This window comes from Schistosoma haematobium, chromosome 3 (assembly GCF_000699445.3).
Source record: "Schistosoma haematobium chromosome 3, whole genome shotgun sequence".
In the NCBI taxonomy this organism is placed as follows: Eukaryota; Metazoa; Platyhelminthes; class Trematoda; order Strigeidida; family Schistosomatidae; genus Schistosoma; species Schistosoma haematobium.
Genome location: NC_067198.1, coordinates 13,614,688 through 13,632,766, shown reverse-complemented (window position 1 = coordinate 13,632,766; position 18,079 = coordinate 13,614,688). Strand labels below are relative to the sequence as shown.

Below are 18,079 nucleotides of genomic sequence, written 5' to 3'. Positions count from 1 at the left end.
GGAACTCCTGAATAAGCCGGCTCCAATGAATCCACCGGACATCGAAGCAGCACATATGGATACTCCTATAGTTATCAATTCATCAACGATGGAAGAAATCAGAATGGCCATCAGACAAATCAAGAGCGGGAAAGCAGCAGGAGCCGACAACATACCAGCTGAAGCACTGAAGTCAGACATCGAAGTAACCACAAGCATGCTTTATCTTCTATTCAAAAAGATTTGGGAGGAGGAACAAGTGCCGATGGACTGGAAAGAAGGACACCTCGTCAAGATTCCAAAGAAAGGAGACCTGAGCAAATGTGAAAACTACAGAGGCATTACACTACTGTCAATACCAGGGAAAGTATTTAACAGAGTGTTGCTGAACCGGATGAAGGATGCAGTAGACGTCCAACTTCGAGATCAACAAGCTGGACTCCGTAAGAATCGGTCGTGCACAGACCAAATTGCAACACTACGGATCATCGTCGAACAATCAGTTGAGTGGAACTCGTCACTATACATCAACTTCATTGATTATGAAAAGGTATTTGACAGTGTAGAAAGGAGAACATTTTGGAAACTTCTTGGACACTACGGAGTTCCTGAGAAGATTGTCAACATTATCCGGAACTCATACGACGGACTACAGTGCAAGGTCATGCATGGAGGACAGCTGACAGATGCACTCCAAGAAAGGACCGGAGTCAGACAAGACTGTCTACTCTCTCCCTTCCTCTTTCTTCTGGTGGTCGACTGGATTATGAAGACCTCGACATCTGAAGGAAAACACGGAATACAATGGACAGCTCAGAATCAATTAGACGGTTTGGATTTCGCAGATGACCTAGCCCTCCTATCGCATACACACGAACAAATGCAGATAAAGACAGCCAGTGTAGCAGCAGTCTCTGCATCAGTAGGCCTCAACATACACAAGGGGAAAACCAAGGTCCTCAAATACAACACGGAGGACAGCAATCCAATCACTCTTGATGGCGAAACTCTGGAAAATGTAGAATCCTTCACATACCTGTGAAGCATCATCGGTGAACAAAGAGGTTCAGATGCGGAAGTAAAGGCGAGGATTGGCAAAGCAAGGGTCGCATTCCTACAATTGAAGAACATAAGGAATTCAAAACAACTTTCAACCAATATCAAAGTGAGAATCTTCAATACGAACGTCAAGACAGTTCTACTGTATGGAGCTGAAACTTGGAGAACTACACCAACCACAATCAGGAAAGTACAAGTATTTATAAATAGCTGTCTACGCAAGATACTCAACATCCATTGGCCGGATACCATCAGAACCAGCCTTTTGTGGGAGAGAACAAACCAGCTTCCAGCTGAAGAGGAAGTTAGGAAAAGACGATGGAAATGGATAGGACATACATTACGCAAATCATCAAACTACATCGCTAGGCAAGCCCTAACTTGGAATCCTGAAGGGAAGCGGAAATGGGGAAGGACAGAGAACACATTATTTCGGGAAATAGCAGACATGAAAAAGATGAATAACAACTGGAAGGAGCTGGAAAGGATTGTTCAGGACAAGGTTGGATGGAGAATGCTGGTGAGCGGCCAATGATCCTTCACGAGGAGTAACAGGCGTAAGTAAGTAAGTAATATCAACTAAGAAACAATTGAATATTAAAATTATTAGGTGGCTTGGGGCTACTCCCGGTCCCAAGCCTGAATAACTGAGGAGAGCTAAGCATTGGGTCAGCAACACCATCTCGTAGAAAAAAAACTTGCTAAAAGAACACTAACCAGAATAAATAAATCAGACTATTTTAACTCTGCCCTCCGAGTCGAAGGATTTTCATTCAGAAGAAGTTTAATGCCTCATGGTGAAAGCCGAGATTCTTTGAAAGTCTCGAGGCCGATGCCCCGTCTAACAACCGGAGCAACAATTAAAATAAGTACATGGAAGGTTCAGACAATGCGCAAGACCGGGTGGGCTAGTCAAATAGCAACGGAAATGAGGAAATACAAGTGACAGTCCTCGGAATCGGTGAAACCCATTGAACCCAAGCTGGCAGAAAAGGGTGGATTCGGGAAAGATGCTGGTGTACTCTAGTCACGAAGAAGAAAATGTTTCAAGCACTCAGGAAGTTGCTCTGGTGCTGTTCAATGGACTCCAACGAGTACTTACAAAATGAGAATCCCATGGACTCAGGATCATCAAAGCATCTTTCAAAACAAAGGAGGGAATCAAAATGAATGTTATCCAATGTTGTGCACCAACCAATGATAGCAATGACGATGACAAAGACCAGTTTTACGAGAGGCAGCAATTGATCATAGCGAAGTGCTCAGGAAAGGATCTAACTATACTGATGGGAGATCCAAACGTTGAAGTGGAATGGACAACACCGAGTATGAAGATGTAATGGGACGACATGGACTGACTAGGAGAAAATAACGAGAATGGTGACAGATTTGCAGATTTATGTGCATTCAACAAATTGGTTATAGGTTGCACAATATTACCCCACAAAATCATACACAAAGCTAGATAGATCTCACCTGACCACAACACTGAGAACCAGATAGATCGTATTTACATCACCAAATAATTCATAAGGTCAACGGAAGTCGTGAGAACAAGGAGAGGAGCTGATACAGCTTCGGATCACCACCTCGTGGTTGCCAAGATTGAACTGAAGCTAAAGAAGCATTAGACAACTGAATAAACAGCATTACGAAGGTTCAATACAATCTCCCTTCGAGATACTCACAAGTTCGACCAATTCAACATAGTTCTAAACAACAGGTTCCAAGCATTTCGAGATCTATTCAAAAAAGCGGAAACTACCATGGAGAACAAGTGGAAAGGGATCAAAGAAACACTAACTTCAAAGTGTCAAGAGGTTCTAGGTCTCAACAAGCATCACAATAAGGAATGGATCTCTGTCGAAATCCTGAACAAGACCCAAGAAAAGAAGAACAAGATACTAGCGATTAAAAACAGTCGAACAAGAACAGAGAAAGTCAAGTCACAAACTGAATACACTGAAGCGAACAAACGAGTGAAAAGCAAAATTAGAGTCAACAAATAGAGATACGTGGAAGACCTAGCAACGACAGTGGAAAAAGCTGAAAGAGAAGGAAATATGAGACAACTTTGTGACACAACGAAGAACCTAGTAGGGAAAAACAGTAAGCTACAGTAATCAGTCAAAAACAAAGAATGAAAGTCAATCACTGAGATTCAAGGAGAGGAACAGATGGGTAGAACACTTTGAGGAACCCTTAAATAAAACAGCCCCATTAAGCCCAAGGGACATAGAAACAGCACACACAGACATACCTATAGCTTTCAGTCCAACGACGATCGAAGTAATCAGGATAGCCATCAGACAAATCAAGAGTGGGAAGACAGTAGGATTTGACAATATACCAACTGAAGCACTGTAGTCAGACATAGAAGCAGATGCAAGCATGCTCCACGATCTGTTTAAGAAGATTTAGGAGGAGGAACAAGTGCCACCGAAAGACTGGAAAGAGGGACACGACATCAAGATACCAAAGAAACGATTTCCTTTCTGTTCTCTTCATTTCAATCCTCTGCTTCCAGAAGTTCGACTTCCGAGTGGTGTTACATATTACTTATATCTGTCAGCATAATCAGAATACACCACAGCTATATCGAGATATCTATGCAGGAAGCAAATATGCCAACAAACACTGATGAAAGTTTTGTCTCGGATATCAACAACAGAATAATTTGAATCCTTATTAATAATGATATTAGATTACTATTTCATCCCTATTTATACTTCTTCAGTAGAGCATGAACATGTTGAACTTAAAATCACCAATCTTCATGGTAGGCATGATACTATTCTGACATAAGATAGGAAATAAGCGATATTTATTTTCAGTCAACTTATTGGATAGTGTGGTCATGATTCCGTGTCACTGGTAGATAGGTAAGTACTTTACTCTTGACTTGATTGTTTTTCCATGGAGATCACATAACTTTTCACTGAAATTTTTGGAGACCAATCTGAAACTGGTCATTAACCAGTGAGTGTTATTTTATCAAACGACTTTTATAGAAGTGCTCAATTCAAAGTTAATTTTACCACGTTTTGTATTTTATTTATTTATTTATTTATTGAAACATATAAACATTAGTACAAGGAGTTATTAAATATATATACGCCACAGTTCATCATTTGATTTGTGTGAGGGTTAGAATACTGCTCGGGTACCCAAACCGAAACAGATGGTTTTCTTAGGGAGCCACTCCCTGATCCTCTAACTTAGAGGTCTAGTCCAAAAAGTAGTGGAGCGACGTTATGAGATGCAGCCTCATGGTAGTCGGTGACCAACTATAGGTTTATAAACCGTTTATTCCCTAGCGATCCCGTAACATATGTACACCATAGGTCTGATATCAGAGTTTTCCAACACTCCTAGGTGAACTCTCTGTACCCATCAACCCGGTTAAAGAGCCGGACATTCGCTTTTCATCCTCTAGAATTCATAAACAACACCCCCGCCACGAGAAGGCAGTGAGTACAACTTCCCTGGCAGTGGCTGTATACGCATGGCCATGTGAGAGCATTTCGAGAGGGAGAACGGACTCTCCCCATCCTCGGCCGTACCAGGGCATTTCGGGATACGTATTGACATTTTTACATACCTTCGTTCGGTTTATTCCTTTTAGTTCTTCACTACTACTAAGAATTATTATATTCATCAATTTATTCTAATGTGCTTAAAACTAATTCAACTATTCCTTCATACACTTTTCCCTTAAATAAGTTTATTTCCTATCACAAAAGAATAATAATAATAAATTACGGTAAAAATTCGATACACATTTAATTGACTTTATAGAGGTATCTTGTATATTGCAGTAATAAAAAATATATAATTATTAAGGAAATGAAAAATTGGCTAAACAAATACATATTTCATGTTGGATATGATTGGAAAAAGAGGATTGTCAAGATTATTTGAATTTCGATATGGTGACTGCTAGTACTTATTTACCAGCAGCATCAAGATGTTCTCTGATAACGCTTCAGTGATTCAAATACTCATGTCAGTTAGTGTGGTGTTATAGGAGAAAACGTTTAAATTAAACATTAAAAGTTATACGTAACAGTCTATGCAATGATGGACGTAAAGATTAACTACACTTAAATTTTCACTCCTCTTTTAACAACTATTGTTTCAATAGTTGTTAAGCATCTTAAAATTAAATACTCTTTAACCGTTAAACAGCAAAGATGTAGTCGGAATAGAAATTAACATTCAAAAGTTTTAATATTTTTCCAAGGAAAAAAGTCATAGAGAAACAAAAACTTAGCGGAAAAGTTGAAAAACAAAAGATTTAACAAGTACTATGTAGTCGAACATACCAGGTCTTAGTTGTACCAGGGAACAATTAGCATCCAACCAACCATATACGGATCGGATAAATTGATCACGTGAACTTGAAATTGTTGTATTGCAATAAGACTTGAAAATCCTACCAATTATTAAACTAAATATATAAAATTTCCAATTAACTTCAGTTTGTTGGAGCACATATGCACGAAACCATTCAGAATAGTAAGAATTTAAATTTTGATCTGATATTGGCCTTGTAGATGATGAATTGGAGGGGGGCAATTTTTCACAAAAAAGGCTAATAGCAACAAAAAATAATAAATGAAGGAAATTGAAGTGTTATTGAACAAATATTTGAGTAAATAATTCTCGTCACAATTAAATACAGTAAGGTAACAGTTACTACTATAAAGAACTAGATAACTGACTTTGTTTAAGTGTGTAAATGTTTTTTAATATGTAGATCTGATGGTATACCAGACACCAAAGTAACTAAACTATGAGTTGCAATATATTGAGTCAAATCTTGATCAACAAATACAAGTGACAAGGTCATAACCATCTAACATGATGTATAGAACTCTTATTGAAGATCAGAACCTGAAAATCTCCATCATAGATGGGTAACTAAAAAAAGATATTACTGAGTAATTCCAACCAACTTAGGATGATCAAGATAGAAAGAAAATATAGATGCTCGCTCCTACAAAACATCCTAACATCTGTATTTATAATTGATTATTATTGTTGTTATTATGTGACAGTTTGGGTATTGAACGGAAGATGAAGATCCAATTAACGTATCTATGGTCTGAACGAAACCATATCATTTCCTCGGGGGTCAGTCTAGGACAATTGTTCATAGTCTGGAAATTATAACTCAAACTAATATTTTGAAAGCAACTTTTGAGAGAATTGTATCCTGATGATTATCATACGGATTATGTAAGAAACATTTTAAAGATAGGCATGACAATCATTGCATTCATAAATGGAAACACAAAACAATTTAAAACGATTCAGTTGGTTTTCTTGTCAAAATATCATCGAGAACCATGAAAAATCCAAATAAAGATTGTTTGAGCAGAATGTTTTGCGGTGTTCTAGTAATTTTAGCTCATTTTGATCTTTATATCACTACATGTATCCACGAGTCTAAAAACAAGGGATACCTACCTCAGCTAAAGTTCTAGAAATATTGAGTGAGCTAAATTGTTTATTGAAGGTAAAGAATCAACACTTTATTAACTTCATAGATCATCTCATCAAAACCTGTTGGTAGTGGTTAGAATGAACTAGAACACAGTTTAGTCATTGTCAAATATAGCTGATACTTAAATCTCGATAGCATATTCTGATCACCAGGCTTCGAAATATTTACATATACTGAGAAGTGTTTGCCTAAGAAACGTACATGATAGTATTCACAATCCATTGGAATACCAACAAGCGATAACATATTACATAGGTGTTTATCAAAGTAAACAGTTATTTTGTTCTCCATGTTCATGGTGTACTGTAAGTGCAGCTAATATTAATATAGGCTTTCCAGAGAAGTAACAGCTAGCCCTAGACCTAGTATGGTTTGATGTTTGATTCGAACAGTAAATGAAACCGATTCGCTTGCGTCAATCTGTTTTGGACGAATTGGTTGACCACCGAGACAAAATGTATTTGGAGCAATCTAAAACATAATCTAATTACAGGGTTTTCCCAAGACGAGCAACAGACTCATACACATACACATCATCAGTAGCTGGTCGTAATATGATCTACTTGAGTTCAGGTTTAAGGTATAGAACACTAGGTAGCGAACTCACGACTGTATTGGTAATTGGTGCTGGTCGAAAATAGGTTTCTGCCTGCACAATATAACAGAAAATAGCTTCCATTATTCAGCCTGCTAACAAAATGTCCCGATCAGCCATCCGAACGAATATTTTCTGTGTCTAGACACCAGGCATGAATGTTGAAGTCGTTCGTCAAAATCCCTGTATCTGCTAAGCGCATTTTATTGAGGCCAATCAGTTTATGGTATAATTTAGCAATTTTTACATCTGTTATATCTATATCCCTCACCAGTTACTTTTTAACTTGATTGAACCCTATAGTTAAGCATCACAGAAATGATCGTTATCAAGAATTCAGTCGATCAGTGAGGTTACCGTCTTAGCATTTAGCCTTATACCTGTTACTCAATAGGTATCATAGTGTAACATTTGAAAGTGAGAATTTGAAACGACAAAATTTGTTTCAGAATAGTCATATAAAAACTGTATTTCTGACGTTTCGTTAACTAATGTAAGCCACTTCTGGGTAAATAAATAACCGACATTAAATTAAGTTTAAAATTGTTATTTATTAGCAACTCTCTACCCAATGCTCAATTTATTTTAAACTATCAAGTCCAATCTTGGTATCGATACCTATCAAGTTATATTACCTTCGTTAGAGGAATTCAGGCACGTTTACCCATTTCACAATGGAACAGTGATCATATGAAGACATTAACATTTCCTTATAAGATGTTATAACAGTACTGTAGTATGATAACATCTTGAAAATGGAAAATGTACTGCCTTTACCCCCCGATTGTAACTAACAATTCTTCTAGTTATAAAACCTTTTAAAACTTAATGAGAACTGACAGTCAATAAACCGGGGACGTTCGACACTAGGAAAAAATCTAACTAACGAGTTTAATGACCGATTGTTAAAATAAAGTAACCGATATTTTAGTCGGCAGACCTATTAAATTAACAAGCAAATTCTAAACTAATATTCCTATTCATCAAACAACCACATCAGTCTTCTCAGTGAATAGTTCATAAGCGTTAGTTAACTGATGGAATGTAATTAACATAACATAAACTGACCATACTTTATTCATTGTTTAAAATGATAACAATGTTTACCACAAGAACATAATGTTTGAACCTACAAATTTTAGATTCGTCCAAAGACACTTGACAAATCATATTTTAAAACATGACTACAAAATCAAACAAAATAGCGCATATACAGTTCCTGATGTAAACATTAAAACGATATCCATCGTTCAGATGATCTTCTAGGTAGGTTATGTACTAATCAGCGAGTAGAATACAAGAAGCTGAAAACATTTTTTATTTAAGTCGAAAATAAGTACGAAAAACTAGATTTAGAGAAAAAACAAGGTAACAGACACGTTCAATATAATATGGCAATCCAGTGGCATACAAACAGTTCTACTTCAATTCGCTGAAAGAGCGGAATATTCCGCCTGTTTCCTAGTTCTTTATTTTTGGTTTTCATTATAGTTTCATTTCATTATTTAGTAAACTGTGCAAAATTCTTTGTTCAACTAACCAACCAAATATTACATTATTTCAATATCGTTTAGGTAAATAACATGAAAAAATCGGTAGACGATTTATGGAATTTCAGTAAATAAGTAATTTCAATTCATGACATAACTAGAATGATAATTTTGTAAAGTTTTAACAAACGATATTGAAATCTATTTACATAGATAAACTAATAATTTCTAAAGGTTAAGATTACCTCTATTAATTTAATTTGACTTTCTAAGTGATAAGAGTAAATTTTTTTCATAGCCAAAAATTAAAACTAAACTGATCTAGACAATGTCTAAATTAATCTATTTGGCAGGAACCTTTAGTGATTAATACTCTCAAAACACCAAAACATTAATATCAGTATTAAAAAATGTTTTAAATAATGCCAACTCTGTAGAAAAAGCACAAGCTAATACATAAATCAACATTATTATGGTTGGTGAATAGGGTTTTGATGTGTAACAGTGAAAGTAAATCTAATTGGTCACGTAGTTTGAATAAACAGGCACTCAACTTACTAACTATTAAATATATGAACTCCTTTTACCTTATTAATTTCTACTCAGGACTGACTGAAAGTAACTGCTAGTAATCGTATGGAATAAAGTATTATCTAGCGTTATTATGTTTCTTTATTATTAACCATGAATCATATATCTGATATAATATGATCTATTCTCCATATTGTGTACAGTTCCAGTGTCAAATTTACCGGTATTATAAACTCAACTACCCAGACCAGTCTTATTATCACATTATTGTATTAGCGTAGTTATACCGTAGAGAGGAAAAATATTTGAAATAACCTGTTATATCAAGTTTGCAATTATTAAAATGAATGAACAGAATACTGACGAATATACGAAAGCAATGACACTAAATGATCAAGTGACGATTACTCACGAGAGTGAATTTATTGACTCAGAACCCCAAGTGAATTGAGATCAAAGACAAAACCAATACGGACATAAGAATGGGTTTTTTATCGGAGAGAAGTGCATACTTATAGCAAACTTGTTATTGAAAGAACACGATTGGATTGAATCAGTCTTGTAGGTCACTCTCTAATCAGTTAAGACTTGAACGTTAGGGTTAATTCCTGACTAGAATATCAGATTTCAAGGAGGTTTCAGATAAATAAAATGTGATTTAGTGGGGAGATAAACTTGCTACAACATTTAACATTTAGGGAACTCCAATGATATGTGAACACAAAAAACAGTTGTGAAATCCATTCCCCTGTAGACGAACATTACCAGATGACGATTAAAATTGTACAAAAAGATTGTCATCACCCACAATTATACTGATTTGATCTTAATTCTATCTGAGTTCGTTATCCTGAGGTTTCATGACTGAGGAATATATATATAGTTTAACCGTTTCCTACGTATTTAACATCCTTTACTGGACGTGTGTATGTATTTGTGGCTAGTAAACTGGAAATTAGCCCACAACAGGAAACAAAAACAAAACATTATCAAACAGTTAGGACCTATTAGCACTACACAACTTACAGATAAATGGATAAATACTATTTGTGTTATTTTGGATTGGTCAGCAATTACAATATCAACAATATCAACCCGACCGAAGCTGCTACCTTGACGCGGTGGTCGGGCTTGCCTATCGTGATAACCCAACCGAGCTATATTGGCTGGAGCATATGTTCCTGTAGGTTCTACCATGCCAGGCAGGTCGACTGGAGAACGGTAAGACTAAAAGCAGAAACTCAAGGTCTGAGGGCGAAGTCGTACTGCTGACTGTAGAGAGGTGTGACAGCAGTAAGGTGTTTCCCTCGGACAACCAGCATCTGCAGCGAGGCTGCCTTCCCACAAGGAGGGGTGGGGTTAGAAAAGGTCGACCCTAAAAATGTCACACCTCACCTTACCTCACGGATTTCCGTTTCTGGCGGTAAGGCCCTTTGAAGAACGGAGCTAACACGAAAGCTTCCACGAAAAGGTCGTGCGCGACCGGCCTCAAGCAGTTGTCCTTTGGGCTCTGCGGTCACGCTCCCAGGTCGTTAAGACCAACATTAATCCAATTTCCTTTTCAGGTTCCTCAAGAAATACCCTTCCATGGTGTGGACAGCCGGGAAGTGACACCAGCCCTCATACCCGTAACAGCACACGAGACCAAGTTGGTCACATTCAAATCCTTCCTACACCTCCTAATACCACTCTTATCTCCCCGACTAACCCTTCTCACGTCCTTTCCTCACCTCGCACCGCTAGGGCAAACGATTCGAGTACGCGGGACGCTATTCCTGGTCTCCTGAAAACACGCTCTAAACTACACGTAGGAGCTTTTAACGTCTGAACACTGTGCCAAATAGGACACCAGGCCTCCTTAGCTAGGACTTTAGGATCTCGCACCATCGATGTGTGCTGCGTCTCCGAAACGCGCATACAGGATCCGAGCAGCGTCATTCACTTGACCTCACCATGCCAAAATAAAGAATCGACTCGATTCACACTTCGTGTATCTGGAAGCCCTGATTCTGCTTCCCACGGCCTCGCCGGCGTAGGTATAGCATTGAGTCCTAGGGCAGAACTAGCTCTCTTAGAGTGGATCCCAGTAGACAGTCGTTTGTGCGCTGTCCAACTGAACGGAACAGTAAGGATCCGAAAAGATAGGGACACTCGTCGTTGCCTCTTCGTCGTCTCTGCCTATTCTCCCACTGACTGCAGCACAGATGATGTAAAAGATGAGTTTTACAGAAAGCTCTCCGACCTTCTCCGAAAAGCTAAGCGCTCGGATGTAGTAATAATGGCCGGTGACTTTAATGCTCAAGTAGGTAAACTAAGCGATAGGGTAAGACACCTGGGTGGATCTTATAGTGTTGTGGCTCAAAGAACACATAATGGCGACCGTCTGTTGCAGCTATGCTCAGATAACCGCCTGTTCCTTGCAAATACTAACTTTAAGCATAAGGAAAAATATCTTTTAACATGGCGACACCCTAATTCATCCCGACGTTGGACCCAAATAGATCACATCGCTATCAGCCACCGATGGAGGGGCTCGATAGAAGACTGTCGCTCATTCTGGAGCACATGCTTAGATTCAGATCATGCTCTAGTACGAACGCGTATCTGTCTGCGTCTTACTGGACGTAGGAAAGACGCTGCAAGTAAACCTCTTAGGGCCCTACTTAATGATAGTCAAGCTAAGAGTATATTTCAGGAACAACTAGGAAAACAGTTAGGCAGCCATGTATATGATGCCCACCCCGAGGCAGCATGGAATGATATCTGAAAAGCTGTGGAAACAGCAGTGATATCTGCTAGTACGGTAACCCGTAAGAATAGGGAGCAACACTGGATCTGAGCAGCATCTATCGCACTGATAGATGCTCGGAAACTCATTCCACCTGGCCCTGAACATAATCAAGAGCGGAGTCAGCTTAAGCGCAAGCTGACAAGAAGTCTACGCAATGATCGTGAACAGTGGTGGGTAGCGAAAGCAAGAGAGATGGAAAAGGCAGCGGCAATAGGTAATAGCAGACAATTGTTCAGACTTGTTAAGGAAACCAGTATTAGGAAACCGACTGTTAGCGAAACACTCTCAGAGAAAGATGGACATTTTATACATTCTCAATCCAGGAGATTGGATCGATGGGCAGAACACTTTAGGAATCAGTTCAACTGGCCTTCAGCCACACTTCGGTTTCCCACGATCTCCAGTCAACCTGAATGGCAAGTTAGTGTAGGTCCTCCGACTCTTTATGAAGTCGAAAAAGCCGTAGGAAATCTGAAGCAAGGGAGAGCAACAGGCCCTGACAGGTTTACTCCTGAGATTTTTAAGGATGGTGGTTCAGTATTAGCAATGAGATTAACTGAGGTCTTAGGTAGAATTTGGGAACTGGACGTAATCCCATCTGACTGGTCTCAATCACTGATTGTCCCAGTCTATAAGAAAGGAAAAAATTATCTTGTGACAATCACAGAGGAATCAGTTTGACTAATATAGTGTCTAAAATATTAGCTCCAATAATACTTCGACGCCTAACTAAAGCTCGTGAAGAGCAGACTAGAGAAAATCAGGCTGGTTTTCGACCTGGACGTGGTTGTATAGGCCACATATTCACACTACGTCAGGTTCTAGAACACAGACACACGTTCAGACACCCCACAATGGTAGTATTTCTCGACCTTAAAACGGCATTCGACTCTGTTGATCGTGAAGTTCTATGGCAGTGTTTGTCACTGAAAGGAGTACCAAAGAAGTGCATTAACCTTGTAAAGGCTCTCTACTCGAACACAACTGGTAGAGTGAGAGCTTATGGCGAACTGTCATCAGAATTTATTACCTCAAGTGGTGTTCGTCAGGGTTGCCCACTCCCCCATTCTTGTTCAACTTTATCGTCGACGTACTTTTAGAGATGACACTTTCCTCGTTTGAATTTCCAGGGGTTAAACTTCGACCGGGAGGTTCACTTGTTGACTTAGAATATGCTGATGACATAGTTTTATTTGGTGAAGACGCTGACAAAATGCAGAGTCTTATGACCACTCTCAGCAACAATGCAGGCATGTTCGGCATGCGATTCTCCCCCTTAAAATGTAAAATGTTGCTTCAGGATTGGGTTGCATTGACACCCGAACTGATGATAGGGGGTGAAGTAATTGAGCGTGTCGATCGCTTCACTTATCTTGGAAGTCTCATCAGCCCTTGTGGTCTGGTGTGTGACGAAATCTCAGCACGGATACAGAAGGCTCGACTAGCTTTTACCAACTTGCGTCATTTATGGCGTAGGCGAGATATCCGTCTATCAACCAAAGGACGCGTTTACTGCGCAGCAGTTCGTTCCGTCCTCCTTTATGGGAGTGAAACATGGCCGGTAAGAGTAGAGGATATTCGTAGGTCACTAGTATTTGATCATATTTTATTTTATTTTAACACATAGATATTGGTACAAGGAGGCACCAAATACATATGCGCCACACAAATCTCATTCGACATGTGTGTGGGCTGTGGTACTGCCAGGGTACCCAAACCGAAACAGGTGGTTTTCTTAGGGGGCCACACCCCGAGCCTTCGACCTGGAGGTCTGATCCACAAGGCAGTGGAGCATCGTGAGGAGATGCAGTCCCATGGAAGCCGGTGACCAACAATTGGTTCATACGCCATTTATTCCCGCAGGATACTGGAGCCCATGTGCACCATTGATTTGGAATCCGGTTAAAGCGCCGGACATTCGCTTTCCGTCCTCTCAATTTCGTAAACAACACCCCGCCACGAGAAGGCAGTGAGTACAACTTCCCTGGCAGAGGCTATATACGCGTGGCCATGTGAGAGCATTTCGAGAGGGAGAGCGGACTCTCCCCACTCTCGGCCGTACCAGGGCATGTGCTCGTATATCCTGGGACTATCGAGTAAGTAACGCAGTTGCTAGGAAACGGGTACTAGGTAAGGATGGCAAATTAATTGATGACGTAGTGAAACTTCATCAGTTGAGATGGCTTGGAGACGTGTTACGTATGCCCAACGACCGACTGCCTCGACGTGCGATGTTCAGTGGTATAGGAGTAGGTTGGAAGAAAGCTAGGGGCGGCCAGACCAAAACATGGCACAAGTTCGTGAAGTCACTGACAAGTGGACTGATTCATGTTGGTAGGTGTAGACTACCTGGTTGGGGACCGCGAGATGATAGCAACCGATGGTTAGAGACCCTGAATGACATGGCTCAAAATCGTTTGCAATGGCGCAGGTGCATACACTCTTTGTGTTCTCCGAAATTTTGATCTCCTTATTCCTCCTTGTCTCTTTTTTTTCTCTTCCCAAATTTATTTCACTGGATTATACTCTTTAAATAACATCTCCAAACACTAATTTTCCTGATTACTGCTTATACTCTTATTACCCCTACCACTACGGGATTTGAATCGACCACTCCATCTCTGTACTAATGTGGTGTGGCAACTCGAACTGATGTACGTACGTACGAAGTTCTACGTTGTTACTGACTGACTGTAGTGAGAAGAAAATGTAAATCAATATGAATGTAAGCAAAGTTGGGTTGATCACTAGTTTGGGCTACAAGTTAGTTTAAACGTAACAACTCCTAATATATGGATAAACTAGAGTTCCAGGCTTAAAGTAAGTAACGAGGCAAGCTTGAACATACAATGAGGATGTTGAGAACGAAATGCATGCAAACAGTGTAATATGTAGTGAAGTCAAATTCAAAATTATGTGCATAAATTTGACTGAAAATACACTTACTTAATTGCACTTTTCAAAGCTTTTACTTCGCCCTTAAGATTTGTACATTGTGTTTCTAATACATTTCGTTCATCTCTTAATTTTCGTATTAGTTCTGCAGCACTTCTTAATGTTGCAGCTTTAGATGCTCGAGCAGTACCACCAACTTCGGTTCCTGAAGACATCATTTGTTCATCAGATGTAAAATCTAACCCATTTGATGGACGTAATCCAACGCTAAGCATTTCACTAGGCATATCTGTATCCCCAAATGAATAAGTCCCAGATATGGAAGGCATTTCTAGATTGCTAAGATGTCTGCGAGCTGTCAGACGGTTACTACCACCAAGATTATCTAAATTGGAGTGTAATTTTAACAGTTGTCGTAGAGTTTGTAAACCAGATTGCATAGATTGACGTCGTCGTTCTTCAGAGGAATTACCTAGAATATGTTTAGCTTGTTGATCATTTTGTTCTGAAACCGAAGGTGGAGAACACGATGGTGAAGTAGCATACAGAAATCCTTTATGGTTAGAAAACATTGGAGATAAAATTTCTGTACTTCCAAAACTCGATGTAGTAGTTGCTGAACCCTGTATCGAACAACTAGGAATTTGATTATGTTGAAGTGAGAATAAATTCCCAGCTGAACTGGAACGTCCAAGCATTGATGGATTACTTTCGATAATCTTAGATACTAGAAAAATGATAATAACACCACATTAGTTGTTGTATATGAATCCAAAATGGGACAAATAATTAAAAGCTTTGCTATTCAGCAAAATAAAATCGAATTTTGTATGAGTTGCTTAAATTATTTAAGTGTAAGATATTTAAATCAATTGAAGATAAAAAAAAAACAGAATACATTTGAATGCCTTAAAAACAAACACTAAATAGAAAACGTCAGAAAATTGGATGCAGCTTCTGTTGTGACTGAATATTAAGCCGAGCTAGGTTCAAAGCTAAATATCAACCCATCGAAAAGTATAAGTGACGATTGACCAAAATTGAAGAATGCCATGAAAATGGAGAGTAAAATCGCTTGCAGCTTGGTGAAACGTTCCGCTTATATGCACTGGGTTTCTACAGGCTTCTTACAACTGGTTGAAGCACATCGGTCTACTCCGAATAACCACGAGTTTGGCCATAAATAAAGATTGTTACGCAATGAAATTATGCAAAATTCGCGTGAGGACCAGGAAGCCTGGTAATCGCAGCGTGCTAACAAGTTGAAAGCAGCAGCTGCATCTGGTAACTGCCGAAATCTCTTTCAACCCATCCAAGACACTGGAAGCAAGAATTCTGGTGTTAGTGAAACAATCTGTGAAACTGATGGGATGCCAATCAACAACATCTACCGTCGTCTTGGACGATGGGTATGCTTTTACGAGGAACAGCTCATCTGATCAGACTGTCGTTTTCTCCATGGCCGGTAATAGCTGACCCATCCAACATGGCGTAAGTCCGCAAGGAACTCCAACTCTTGAAGCGCTACAAATCACTAGGCCCAGATGACTTACCTTCGGCCCTTTTTAAATATAGTGGCGACCTACTGGCTAAGGAACTGACTGGGTTTTTAACAAATGGATAGAATTAGAGGGTGTTCTAACATCGTCGATTAAGACGATAGTTGTCTCTATCTTTAAAAAAGGATCATGTCACATACTTCGTAGATTGTTCAAAACCCGAGAAAGATTGACTCACGAGAAGCAAGCTGGTTTTCGCTGTGGTTGAGAATGTAGTGACTATATTTTCACCCTCCACCAAACGTTAGAACACCGTCACAATTATCATAGACCAACAATAGCGTTTCGGGACATCAGGGTTGCATTCGATCCGTTGGACAGGACTGTTCTCTGAGACTCTCTATTGAAGAAGGGTTTGCCTGAGAAGTTTATTAACATCTTGAAAGCCCTATATACAAGCACTTCAGGTAGAGTGAAGAGATACAACCATCTCTCGCCATTGTTTCATTCAAGCAGAAGGGTTAGACAGAGTTTCCCAATTTCACCGTTTCTCTTCGATGTTGCCATCAATGATGTGCTGGAAACAGCACTTATGGACGCAGGTAATGGTGGTGTAGATCTGTTGCCTGGAGAAACTCTTCGGATGATATTGTCTTACTGTGTGATGATACTCGAGCCAACCAATCCACACCTAATCAGTTGGCAATCAGTGTCCGTAGGTATGGTATGTGCTTTGCGTCTTCTCAGTGCAAAGTGCTTTTATAAAACTGGCAGAACCCCGTACTTGCACTCATTCTTGGTAGTGAACAGTTAGAAGTAGTCGAGGAGTTTGTGTATCTAGGTAGCTGCGTATGTATTGATACTGGTGAGTGATGAAATCAATACGTGCCAGTCTGGGCCATCTTTAGCGCCTTCTTGATGTTAGTCTGGCTACAAAAGGTCGGATCTATAATAAGTCGGTGAAAGCAGCTTTGCTCTATGTTTGTGAAACCTAACCTCTCTGAGTTGAGGATGTTAGACGACTCTCTGTGTTTGATTATCCCTGTCTCCGAAGGATTGCTGACATTCAGTGGCAACATCATGTTAGTAATGCAGCGGTTATTTATTATACTCACTTTTTCTCCATCTCTTCACAGCCAATGTTTGTTTAAGTAAAATAAATAAATAAATGTTTACTACAAGCCATAAATTCATTTCTTTGAAAAACAACTAGATTGTCAATTATCAATATGAAAAAGTTTTAGGAATGGACGCAGTATTGAACCTTATATTTAGAAGAAAGACAAATTAAACAAGTATTCCAGTGCTCGATTTCTGAGTACTATCTTGCTCAAACTTTTTGTAGTATGCAAATATTCTACCTTCAGTGTACAGTAAGTCGTAGAAAGAATGTTCGAGGTTGATAAGTGAACAAGTGTCACAAACTCAGTTGTGTGTAATACATAAAATCTTAGATTTAATGGTAGAAATACTCAAAATATTTAACGAATCTCTTGCCTTAAAAATTATAAAAATAGTAAAAGTATAATGAAAAGATTAAATGCAATGACTAATGAACTGTTTGGGCAATTGATGAATTTAAGAAAAAGAACACTAGTAAAATATTGGCACACTTACTGAAATCACAGTCGATATTCAACTGTGTTATTAAAGATATCTATCTACCTAGTAAATATAATGAATGAATAATCGACTCAAGTTTGCAGCTCATAGATCATGATTACTGGCCAG

At 39.1% G+C, this 18,079-nt stretch overlaps 1 protein-coding gene across 2 annotated transcripts in view; it reads right to left on the bottom strand.

The window, feature by feature from the left end:
* Window positions 1–18,079, bottom strand: part of MS3_00005047 (uncharacterized protein) — a gene marked incomplete at its 5' end in the record, with an annotated part of 37,363 nt that overhangs the window by 9,503 nt on the left and 9,781 nt on the right. Inside the window, 2 exons of one of the 2 annotated variants that reach the window (XM_051213063.1) lie at window positions 5,364–5,632; window positions 14,901–15,576. In XM_051213063.1, coding sequence (XP_051069002.1) covers window positions 5,364–5,632; window positions 14,901–15,576 — 945 coding nt within the window. Of the gene's footprint in view, window positions 1–571; window positions 5,633–14,900; window positions 15,577–18,079 lie in introns of those variants that run through there. The other variant, XM_035733356.2, reaches the window with a different exon arrangement.